A 13,262-nucleotide genomic window follows, 5' to 3' on the forward strand; every position below is an offset into this window, starting at 1 on the left:
TAACTTTTTTGACATTTTCGGTCGCTTAGTTGATAGATCAGCAAATTATGGACTTGCGGAATTCATATCTTTATAAAATAGTTAAGAATGTTCTGTAATTAATCATTAATGTTAAGTGTAAGTAATTAATCAAGAAGCGATGAAAAAATAAGTACCGAAGAAGAAGTAGAGAGAAAATAACTGAAATAATTATAAATAATTTAAATAAAAAGTATGAAAGAAAGAGAAAACCTTCCTATATATATATATAAGTAAAGACATAAAGTAAGAAATCTGGAACTATTTTTTCACAAAGACCAATCATTGAAATTCATAATTAATAAATTTCAAATAATCCTATAAGTGCAACAAAGAATTTAAAAAATGTTAAGACCAAAGATTTTAAACAAGAAACATCCCAATTAAAAAATTTAATGAAATTTAAAGAAAAATGAACGTAACAAAAGGGTAATTCAATCAACTTCAGTGCCACTTCGTCAGGGGGGAGGAACACTGAAATTAATTGAAATCTCTCTTCTAATATATATGTGTGTATGCATATGTATATATATATATTGTATATATATATGTGTGTGTGTATGTATATGTATATATATATTGTATATATATAAAGATATATATATACATGTTTCAAGTGTATATTTCAAAATTTTCGATAATCTAGACGAGCGATTCTTAACCGGTAGTACGCAACAAAAAAATGGGTGGAACGCAAAGAAACAAATTATTTTTAACTATTAAATTCAAAAATTAAATAATCCAACATCCTGTTTAAATTTTTTCTGTAACACTCGTAAATTTATGCGATCTGAGCTTTGCTCAAGGTCAATAACTACTAACAGACTTTAGCAAAATCAACGGTTTTCATTTTCAAAAATATGCTTTTAGCCATATACATAACAAAATTTGTCATAAATGATGAATTAAAAGGAGTAATAGAAATGGATGTTGTATTTAATAGGAAATAAAAATAAGTTTATGTGAAAAGAGGATAATAGTGTCTCATTAATTCTTTTAAAGTCGATCGATTTATTAGCATGTCCACGCTTTTCGTCGCACCATTTCCAGGCTCATGTTATTCTATTTACAATAAGAAAAAATGTTTTACGTAGATTTTCTATCTCTAAGAGCAGGTATTTTGTCTTCTTGTTGCTTTGTACTTGAGAATACCATAAATACTTTTCAAATATATCTTATTATATATAAAGTAATAATTGAACAAAGGTCGTTATATCAGTACTTTCATCCAATTGCAATGCAAAATACTCACTGTGTTATATTTTTCATTCATTATTACGTTCATTAGCCGCTCTTTCTCTGAATAATCTTAAAACGATATCTTTTTATTATCCAGCTAGTAATACAAGGTTTTCTCCAATAATGTGAACCTGCCAAATTTTGTTTGTTTTTGAGAAACTTGAAATATATTGCGCGGTTAAATATTTATGAAAAAATAATAAAACAAACCTAGATGTTCAAAATGGAAAAATGGCTAGGACTGACTAAGCGGACAAGTGATGATTCACAGGTGATGGATCCAAGACGATCTACTAGCTCTAAGAATATTGAAAAGAGAAAAAAAACTATTTAATGGAAAATATAATGAAAGTTATTTTTCATTTGAGTTTACTTGGAATGAAAATGAAGTGGACCTTCAACCTCAAAGTATTGTTTGCGATGAACTATTATTCAATCAAATTATGAAACCATCGTTTCATCGTTTCTTAACAGACATTTTGAATCTAAACATGCCAATTTAAAGTATAAATCTGAAGAATTTTTAAGAGGAAATTATCGAAGTTCAAAAATAGTAAACATATAATGAAAGGTTTTGTTAATTCAAGTGAAAATCTTTGGACAACAGTTACCTGGTAAACCGAAGCATTGTCAAAATTTGGCAGGCTCACACTATAGAAGAAAACCTTGTATTACTAGCTAGATAATAAAAAGATATCGTTTTAAGATTATTCAGAGAAAGAGCAGCTAATAAACGCAATAATGAATGAAAAATATATGTAATAATGAATGAATAATATTCCGTTCTCAAATGACACAATAAATGGACGAATTCTGAAACGGTAAATTCCATAAATGGGACACTTATTCAAAAAATATGTGAAGTAAGATAATATAAAAAAATAAGTGAGTATTTTGCATTGCAATTGGATGAAAGTACTGATATAACGACTTTTGTTCAATTATTACTTTATATATAATAAGATATTGCCGAAAAGTATTTATTTTGAGAATCCTTCATGATAGAGCAACTGCAAATGAAATTTTCAAAGTAATTGAGAATTTTATTTTAACAGGAAAACATTCCGGTGATATTTCTTATTTAAAAAGTCGGACCTGGAACTAAATTTATTGACTGCATCGTGACGCTTAGTAACGAAAACAATCTCCGAAAACTTGAAATTCGTTCAAAGTCGTGAAAATTGTTAATTTTATTAAAAGCCGAGCTTTAAATTCAAGAATATTTACCATTTAATGCCAGAAGATGGGCAGTGAACATGAAACGCTCTTGTTACATTTCGAAGTAAGGGGTTATCCAGAAGCAAAGTTTTAAATCGTGTTTTTGAACTTCGATCAGAAATTCAAATTTTACTCTGCGATTCAAGATTTGAATTGCAAAATTGTTTATTTAGTGAATTTTTAAATATTTAGTTTATTAGTGGTTGGCGCGCTTAGCATGTTTAGCTGACATGTTTGAAAAGTTAAATTAAATTTAGAATTGCAAGTACAAAGTGTTAATTTCTTTACCATTAGAGATAAAATAAATGCAATGATAAAAAAAACTAGAGCTAATAATCAAAGAATTGGATAATAATATTTTAAGCTTTTTACCTCTTTTAGAAAGTTTTCTAAACGAAAATAATTTGAAAATAAGAGAAGAATTAGCATCCTACATTAAAATTTTTTCTTTTTCATTGATAAATAATTTCAGCGTGTATTTTCCCGAGGATTGTGAAAACGAAATTGGATTAGAAATCGATTTTGTTAAAATGTACCCGAAATTTTATCTCGTGAAGGAAACAAACAATTGATAGAAATATCCTGTAATCGAACTCTAAACGAGTATTTCGAAAATAACACACTTATTAACGTTTGGCTAAACAAAAATGAATTTAAAGGCACTTCAAATAAAGCTATAAAACACTGGGAAAAAAAAAACACCACTGAAAGCTTTCAGATTTTACATTACGCCCTAAGGGGCGTTTTTTTAACGTTTTGTGTGTTGCCTTTATTTATTAAATATCATTTTCCTCGCACTTAAACCATAAAATTTAGTTCCACAGCAATATCGCAAAATAATTTTAAAATGAGCATATCTTAAAATTTCCGATACACAGTCTCGCGAGCTGGAGATTAAAATATTTTTTTTTCGTGCATTGTTGCCATTCCTCCCTTTGAAATCGTTGAGTTTCTTAATCAAAAATTCTTTAATATCTGACAAAATATGAAATCGATAATAAAACATATTCCAGAATCCAAATTAGGGCTTCCAGGTCCTCATATTCGCTGTAGAATTACGTTATTCAAAATTTGATGGTTCTAGGAACCGTTGTTTTATGCGAGGAACATACATTATATAAATGATGTAGATTCTTCATTATTTAATTTCTGTAAATATAATACAGGACTGTAATAGTTGGTGGAAACAGTTTGAAAATTGAATCGACGCAAAATGTCGAAACGAAATTAATAGCCCTACTGGGCTAACACCCTTTGGGCTAAAAGGTGGATGCTAATTTTCGGTTAAACCTAAGTGAAATATGACCAGACATAAAAAAAAATCCGTTTTACACTCCTAAATTTCTCACTAAATTTTAGCATTTAACTATTATAACTTCGATTTTGATAATTAAAATATTAACCATTAACCAATTTTAATCTAATATTTATATGTGTGCTTATTTAATAGAAATAGCCAATTTGTTCTGCAACTGGCAATATATATATATATATTTTTAATATTTCTATTGAGAAATCAAAAATTAATCATAGTGAAATGTAGTTGTAGCACTAAAAGTTTTCAATTTTTGTTTAGATGGCACACGTTAATCAAAAGCTTGAGAACCGTTGATCTAGATTAGCGGTTCTCAACCTTTTGACTAACGCGTACCATCTAAACAAAAATTGAAAACCTTTAGTACCACCACTACAAAGTACTACTACCACCACCACTCTTGAACAGAGCTCAGATCGCATAAATTTACGAGTGTTAGATAAAAAAAACTCAATCAGGATGTTGGGGTTTTAATTTTGGAATTTAATAGTTAAAAATATTTTGCTTCTTTGCGTACCATCGGTTGAGAGCCCCGCAATATATGTTTCTAATATTAGTGTAAATGTTGTATCGGTAAAGTGTATTTATAATGATTCCTATTCTAAGTGTATGTCCTGCTGTAAAGTAAGGTGAGTATCTAAATGGTAATAATTGTGTAATAATGTCCTGAGCTACAACGAAATTGATGTATTCCCTACTGCTATATACTGAATGCATAGACGCAAGACAATAATATCTAACCTTTTGGCAGAATGATGGTTCCTCCATTTCTCGCCAACTGTCAACTGTAGCTGAGGAGCATTATACTTACTTTAATATTATACTCCTCGTAAGTATAATTCTAAAGTAAGCATTATACTTACGAGGAGCATTACATTTACTTACTTTCTTGCCCAACCAAATATGAAATTATGATTTAAATATCATTACTAGTTTTCTAAAATATACTTTAAAATATATAACTCAATGCAAATGCTTTTAAAGGCATGGTCTAGAACTTCTAAACTGACTGAAAGTCAGTACTTGAAATTAACAAATGTAATAAAACCAAAGTTTTAGACAGAACTTTTTATTTATATCTCTAGTTTGGTAAATAAAATACAATCAACTTATATGTTTACATAGAAAATGATTAAAAAATATCATTTGTTGTAAACAGGGTTTTAATTAGCAAGTTAAATAAAATGCTATAAGATATATATATAACATGCATTTGGTATTTCTGTAAATCTGAACCGAGTATTTTTTTACAGAGTCTTGCAATTAAGCGTAGTGTTAAAGTCTCCACGATGCTACTATCTTCCTTTACTGAAAATGAAGCTCTATTTAGTTGGCATTACGTGGGACGATCGCAAACTCCTGCCGGCTGAAACAATCTTCCATGGTAAAAAGCAGAATTTTTGTCTATAATTTGTTTAACCTTATTTATATAGAATATCACGTTTTTTTTCATTCGCTAAGAATGCTATATTATAGTTTTACGCAATTAGTATTTAATATATTGAACTGCATTTTCATGACTTGATCGAATGATCGCTTCAATTCTTCTAGAATTTAGTTTTATCTATATTTAAATTAGAAGTCTGTTTCAGTGCAGAAGTCAGTTCATTGTTATTTAAGTTGCAAAAAGTTAAATTTTAGCAGTGAGTTAGTCATTTTCAGTGGGTTAAATGTTAGCAATGAGTTAGTCAGTTGCAGTGAGTTAGAGTATCCAAATTTTAGAAATTCATGTTTGTCGAAAAATAATTATAGTACAACGATATTGTGAAACAATACTGGCATAACATAAACAGTACGTATAAAAGCATAAGTATTGTGTGTATTTAATTTAAAATTGAAGCAATAGTATGCAGCTTCATGGCATTGTATGCTGTGCTAAAAATTTATCAGAAATCGTGGAGCACATACATAGTATATCTCAGTTGTATATGGGTACTGCTACAACTGAGATTATTTTTGCAACATCAGAGTGGGAAACATTACTGCATATAAATTTAATATGGCATCTAAGTGATAGGATGATTTACCTGTTGGTGCTGAAAATGAAGGAAAACATTCAAACTTCTTGACGCAAAGAGATAATTTTCGAGTTACTCATAACCCTTTTTTATCTGATAATGGTTCACCTTCAAGACAAACGAAACTAATATAAGACCACTGACAGGATATTAATAAAATTGGACGGATGCTTGGAATATTAATAAAAATTATGACAATGGTGAAATACGGTAGAAAGATTTATCAGATAACAACTCATATATATGCGTGTAGACATATGATTATGATTGCACACTACATTGAGCCATCTACAGAACAGAATTATTGTCCTCATTATCGATGCAACGTGTTATCTAGAGCTTATGATAATTAACGCTCTGGACAAACTTTTAAGAGGATAACGGAAGAAATTATCTAACAGCTTCAGTAGCACAGCAGCAGTATACTTGTTTCCAAATGACAAATTTATGAGTTGAGTAGAAAATTGAAATCTTTCCATCCAATCATTACATTAGTACCAAATAAAGCAGATCTCTTAGATAGCCCAGGAACATGAATCCCTTCTATAATTCTTAGCCTGTTCCCGAGAGAAGTGGAATAGGTCTCCGATCAATGGACATTGAACTTAATAACTACTAAGCCAAAGTCCAGATCTGTACAAATTGTAAGAACTCGGCCTGCTAATCAGTAACGTAATGCACTCTTTGCAGATCATAATCGTTTTAGTTTACCATCTGTTTCAAAACCACTAACAGACCTTAAGTTAGAATGTTAATAAGCTATTAAAGATAGATACTCATATTAAGGTAATTGTCTGTGGGTGGATGAACGTAATTATAAATGGATGAACTAGATTCCAGAAGCACTATTTATGTAGTAATTCTTTCCTTCTCTCCATAGTTAGTACAAGGAATTCATAGTTATGGATGCTAACGTACAGCCATACAGCGTGTCATAGAAAATGAGCTAAATTCAAAAAGTGCCAAATATACTGAAGATTTTCAATTCTTCCTCGCTGCATCAACATCAAATTAATATCAGAATCGTATTGACAATTTTCAGTTCAGTTTGGTATGTCTTAACACTATTTTTAAATACGTAGTTCTTTAGTCAGCTACACCATTGGAGAAAATATTCAACATTATACACTGCTCGACGTTGAAAATGCAACACCAAGAAGGAGTGATGAAATTTGGAAAAAAGACAGAGACAGAAAAGAGAAATAAGTGATCTTTATTTCAAAATGATAGTCAGAATACAGAGCGAGAACGGCGTCGGCTCAGTAGGACGTAGGATCACCGCGGACAGCGATGCACGAAGAAACACGTCTAGGCATAGAGTCAATAAGAGTGCGGATGGTGTCCTGAGGGATTACTCTCCATTCCCTTTCAACCATTTGCCACAGTTCGTCTTCTGAACGAGGCAGGGAGAGTCTGCAAACGGCTTCCCATCACATCCCACACATGTCCGATTGGTGACAGGTCAGGAGAGTCCGGTGACCAGGGAAACATCTGTATACCTTGCAGAGCATGTTGGCAGATGCGAGCACTGTATGGTCGGACGTTATCCCGCTGAAAAATTGCATTACGCAGTCCCTGAAGGTAGGGGATTGCCACCGGCTGCAGTACAGTATCCAAGTACCGTTGGGTCGTCATAGTGCCCTGAATACGAACTAGAGGGGACCTGGAATCACAGGCAATAGCGCCCCAAACCATTATGCCACGTTGTCGAGCGGTGGGGCGTTCCACAGTTACTGCCGGATTAGATTTGTCTCCACGTCAACGCCACACACGTATGCGGCGACTGTCACTGGATAAACAGAATCGTGACTCATCTGAGAACACGACGTTTCGCCATTCTGTCATCCACACCGCTCCAGTCCGGCACTATTCTAAACGTTGGCGTCTATGCTGTGGGGTAAATGGCAGTCTTCTTAACGGACGCCGTGAGTGCAGGCCACGTTCAACCAATCGACGGGAAATGGTTCTGGTCGACACGGGAACATCCAGGGTATCGCGGTACAAGTGACGTGCGGGACCGCCACAGCTTGCCGGCGGAGGCGTCGATCCACGCGTGCTGACGTCACTCTGGTTGCACTTGCACCCCTCCTTCTTCCCAAATTTACTTTTTCCAACCATGTTCGACATAGCCGATGCACCGTGCTCGCATCCATGTGGGTATCAGCTGCGATTTGACGTAAGGACCAACCAGCCCTTCTCATTCCGATCACCACACCCCTCGTAAAATCGTCTATCTGCTGGAAGTGCCTTCGTTGACGGCGGCCTGGCCATTCTCTCCTATTGCACGTATCCTCCGGGGCAAAAACCAACTCTCTTCGATAATTCGTCTAGCAGAAATAACGATACGAATATTGCCCATTCTGCACGTTCCTTCCCTTATATCTTACTTCACGTGCTTCGCAGAGCTGCGCATTTCACATCAATCGCATAACTCAGTGACGTGCGTCTACTCTAAAATTTGCATAAATTTCTGACCACTTCTTCTTGGTGTTGCATTTTCAATGTCGAGCAGTGTATATAACTCGTATGGCTTATTTGGGTCTTTAAAGACGAAAAAATAGCTCGCCTCGGTTCTAGCATAATTTGATGCTAAGAATTAACCGTACGAAGTATATATTGCAGTTCAGGTTGGACACGTTCGTTATTCCAATGAAATTCTGTAATTTTTAATGTTACCGGTGAAAGAATTAGAGAATATAAGGTAATATACTGTCAGAGCATAACTAAATATATGATTAAACTTTTAACTATTAAGGGACCACTTAATGTCCATATTTAGAAACAACAGAATAACGGTGTTCCGAACCTATAGCATATTATGAATTTCAGTATTTTATGAGCCTTAAAATGAGAACTGTACTTAAGTTTTAGACCCTAAGTTACTTATGACGTGGAAATGCATTGCAAAGGGGAATAAAATAGAATTTTTAACAATGTATGTTTTTAATGTGATATGAATTTTCTTTAAAGCTGATGTATGAATTTACATCCTTGTCAAGTTTTACAAATCTAATAATATTAATTATAATAAAAGTAGAATTACCTTAAAATTATGGGTATAAAATTCTGTAATTCTTAACGTTACTGGTGAAAGAATTAAAGAATATAAGGTAATATAGTTCTTCTGTCAGAGAATAAGTAAATATAGTATTAAACTTTGCAATCTATCTAGCTTATAATAGGAATGTATGCCATATAACATGTTTTGTACGATTTTTTTAGGAGTAATATTAGAAAAAATTCTGATGTGTACACCACATGACTTCCTTTTACGGAATATTAAGTTATACGCATTTTTTCTTGCATTTCATTTAAACTTATTGGATTGAATTAAATCTACATCGCCGACAGCCATGTAGAATAAATGCATTCTTTAAAGTTCACTAAATTCACTCTAGTATTTGTTTACCATAGCGACACGCTGGCGCTAGATTCACTTAAGTATTAATAATTATATAACAGTTAACTCATATAATAATTATATAACGGAAACTAAGTTAACTGTTATATAATCCAATAATTATATAACAGTTAACTCATATATTTCATTCATATTATAACTCATAATGCACAAAATTTATATCATTTAAAGAATAGAATTACCTAATCGTTGCCACATGTTCTATTCAAATACTGTAATAAAGCTAGAATGATGTATAAAAGAAATTAAGCAAACAAAACAAAAAATAAACAGTTTTTCACAGACGATTGAGTATTTCTCATTTAATTAATTCAGTTCTCACTTCGCGACAAGGCAAAAATACATAAAAACTCAAAATATCTATATTAAAAATTACTAAGTAAATCTTAAACACTTATTTCCTCGAAAAAATTCCAGAAAGAATTAAGCATGATTTAATTGGCAAAAATAAATGAATGCGTTGTCTTTGTTGTTGCGAAGCTAAGTTTTTCTAGATTGGCAACAAATCCACTAGTCTCCTGTTTCAAATGTAAACATCAATGGCCGCCATAAAAAAAGGCTTAGCGGCACATTAGCGGACATCTTTAAAATTGTTGATAATTCTAAAAATATTGCATACAGATTTACTAAAGGCATAAAACCTTAACCGGAAGATAAAAACAACATAATACAATCATTTTTAAAGCAAAAAATGTACAATTTACAAACATATAAGAGTAAAGAAACTGAGATCACTGAGCCGGGTAACAGAGTGGATATATATATAAATATATTTATATACGTTTGGTGCGGCCGATTGCAACCAAAATACGAGGTGCACATCTACATGTTATAGCAGTCCTATATACAAAATTTCAACGTTCTGAGGCTGCTCGTTTTTGAGTTATGCGAGATACGTACGTACGTACGCACGCACGTACGTACGCACGTACATACATACGTTCGTACAGACGCCACGAAAAATTCTCTTCAGAATTAATTTTTTTGAAGGAAAAGAGTATTTTATTCTGTCCTTACGTACAGATATCACTCAAAAACATCGTTAAATTGCATTCGATAGCGATCAAAATGGACATTTTCGTTGAAATGTGCTGCCTGAAACTTTTCGCGATTACAATACTTCCTTTTTACTTCGTACAAGGAAGTAAAAAGAACAGTAAAGTCTGTGAAGCATTGACGAATTAGTAAAATTAAGGAAACACGATATACGGTTCACCTGTTCCATTATTTCTCAGGTGAACCTAATTACATGGTTAGGATTCAAAAGTAAAAGTTTGATTAAATTTTCGTCTGTGGCTTGAGTTTAAGATTTAAAAATGTGCTTTGCATTTATCTTGCATACCTTAATAAGCGTTTAAAGTATGGTTATTTTAATCTTAAAAAAATGCAGCAAAAGACAAGAAATTTTATCTTCTGCATTGAAATATATATTTATTTTAACTGTAAGTATAGAGTTTAATTAACGTTTATCATCGGATGTATTACAAAAACAGGGTTCTAAAGATACAAGTAGTTGTAAAGTAATTCAATAACATGTTTACAGATAAAAATGTTTCCAAAATTGTAGAGTCATATTTTCATGAACAACTGCAAGCATGTTAACTGCAGCACAAATTTCGAGAGTTATCAATTATATCAACTTGTTTTTTCAACACAGAAAGATTTTTAAGATATGTATGCAAAGCTCACTCATTTCAAGGACGTAACTACGAAACATTTCAATAGAAAAGAATATGAGAATTTTTAATAATAATTCGTTTCAAAACTTTCGCTTCTGGAATTCGTATAAGTTTGAAGTTAATTATAAGTGAAGTATACTGTCCTCGGATTGATTTTTCAACTGTCTTTAAACTAAATTCTCGAAAAACCCTTACTATGTCATTGAGTTGTGATATCAAATAAATTGCTACTTTTACTTCATTTTAGGTGAAAAAATGTTTTTAAGAGATTATATATATTATAATCTCTTAAAAACGAATAATTCGAAATATTCAGTTTATACTTTGATTCTCATTCATGAAATTTGTTTCTAAAGTGGAATCAGTTACTAATGCTACGCACGGAAGTATAAAAACATGTTCTATGACTTGCAGATGAATATGTGTATTCATTTTAAAAGGTACGCTTCGTTTGCCTTAATTAAGTTTCATTTACGATGAGTATGAAACCTAATGAAGGCTCGTAATTTACGTTGAGTAACTACATTGCAGTCTTCTTCAAGATGGTGAAATGGTAGAGTCGATGCTTTGCAAGAGATGGAAAATGAATCACCTCTGCCTCCATGTGGAAGAAAATGTAGATCTGGTAAGAATTTTTGTGTGCGTGATAAGTGCTCAGTACATTTAGCTTTAAATTTCAATTGAATGCTTACGAAAAAAAAACGTAAAAGTAATAAGGGAATAGTCGTAAAAAAAAGAGGTGAAATTTCATAAATAGAGTAGAAGCTTGCAGATTCTAAAATAATTTTGCACTTTCGCATAATAAAGTTAGCTTCAGATTTTAGAAAACATACTTTATTTGAAAATGCGTAGAGACAAATTAAGTTTAGAAGAATGAAGGTCAAATAATTTATGAAAAATGAATGTTTTAAGGTGAAGATGTGGAGTTAGTGGATAGGCTGTCTACCCCTGAGTTAGAGCTGTTGCCAGTGCCTACAAGAATGTCCTGTTGTGCTGAGGTAAGTACATTGTCTTATGCAGATCATATGTTAGATACCATAGCAGATGGTATTGTAAATGCAGTATATTATTATTGAATTCATTATCATGATTAAAGTTGTTTAATATTTTATCATAAATGTATGAATTTTGCTTAAACTGAATTTTATGACATATTAGCAATTTACCCATTTTTCGTGCAGACAAAAAAAGCTGTTTTCAAAGATACATAAAATACTGAAAATGTCCATAGAAGTAAACAAAATTAGCAATGGAGAAATAAAAAAAAGGAATCCACTTAGTAGGTCACATCATACAAAGTCATGTGGTCTGCGGAGGAACATTACCTCCAGCAGCACAAGAACATGAGAAAGCGTTATGACATGTTAAGAAATTTGTCAGAAACCCCTAATCAATTGTTTACGTACTGTAATTAGTAAATAGGTTAGAAATGTCTCCAGAAATAAAAATTCGTGAAATACTTAGGTAACAATCAGTTGTATTCTTCCGTATAATCCCCACCGTCACTGAGGCTCTTAGCCTATCGATGTAGAGGATCCCAATTAATGATATATCCAAACATTTGTTCTGCTACAGAAAACGTCCGCGGCCCATCAGCGCATTTATGGAACAATATGCTGTGACTCAATAGACCTAAACAAATTCGGCGAAATGCAGCCCCAAGCTCAACATTTAATTGCTGTTCGTAAGCTGTGAAAATTGCAAGACGTTTTCACATTCCGATTTCTTTAGATGTTGGACATATAATAATAAATAAATCCGAAACTTGGAAAAACTGACAAAAGGTCGTACATTATGTCAGAAGTTTTGGATACCAGTCTTCCGGTTACTGTGCTGAACTATTGAGCAATGTTGCCCGCTTTCTGGTTTCGAGCTCTGATTTCGACGTCTGTTTTCAATGCCCACTGTCTGGTATCGATCTCTGTTTGCTTTCGATCTGTTTGGTTTCGATCTCCATATTGGCCATCAGTCCACGGCGATATATTGGTCATCAGTCAACGTTGTTTTCCTTGGCCGGCCACTAATTTTCTTAATGTACTGTACTGTCTTTGGAACTCTTTTCAAGCTCCTAAAACAACAACTTTATTAATTCGAAACTTTTGGGCTACAGATATCAGACTATGCCCCTCCTCAATCTTGCCATTCATTCTACCATGTGTAAAGACGTTCTGATGTTTCCTTGTAGCTATACTGCATCTTTTTACATCGCTGATTTAAAAAGAGCTTTAATCACTGATTTTTGTTCTGATCGCAAAAAGACAATTTCAACTATTTCATGTTGAAAATGAATAGGTTACTTAAGTTTTGCATGCTTGTATATAAGAGAAATAAATGCATATCTCTCATTCTCCTAA

General features: G+C 32.5%; 1 protein-coding gene across 6 annotated transcripts in view; it reads left to right on the plus strand.

Annotated features, from left to right (window-relative positions):
- Positions 1–13,262, plus strand: part of LOC118202690 (glucose transporter type 1-like) — a 125,274-nt gene that overhangs the window by 79,933 nt on the left and 32,079 nt on the right. For 4 of the 6 annotated variants that reach the window (XR_015038435.1, XR_015038434.1, XR_015038433.1 and 1 more), the window contains 2 exons: positions 5,044–5,174; positions 11,821–11,906. Coding sequence is in view for 1 of the 6 variants with exons in the window: in XM_085807354.1 (XP_085663480.1) it covers positions 5,044–5,174; positions 11,821–11,906 (217 nt within the window). In the remaining 5 variants the exon portion in view is untranslated. Of the gene's footprint in view, positions 1–5,043; positions 5,175–11,439; positions 11,534–11,820; positions 11,907–13,262 lie in introns of those variants that run through there. The other 2 variants (XR_015038436.1, XR_015038437.1) reach the window with 2 other exon arrangements.

This window comes from Stegodyphus dumicola, chromosome X1 (assembly GCF_044657685.1).
Source record: "Stegodyphus dumicola isolate Sdum_Otavi_A_Nest chromosome X1, ASM4465768v1".
In the NCBI taxonomy this organism is placed as follows: domain Eukaryota; kingdom Metazoa; phylum Arthropoda; class Arachnida; order Araneae; family Eresidae; genus Stegodyphus; species Stegodyphus dumicola.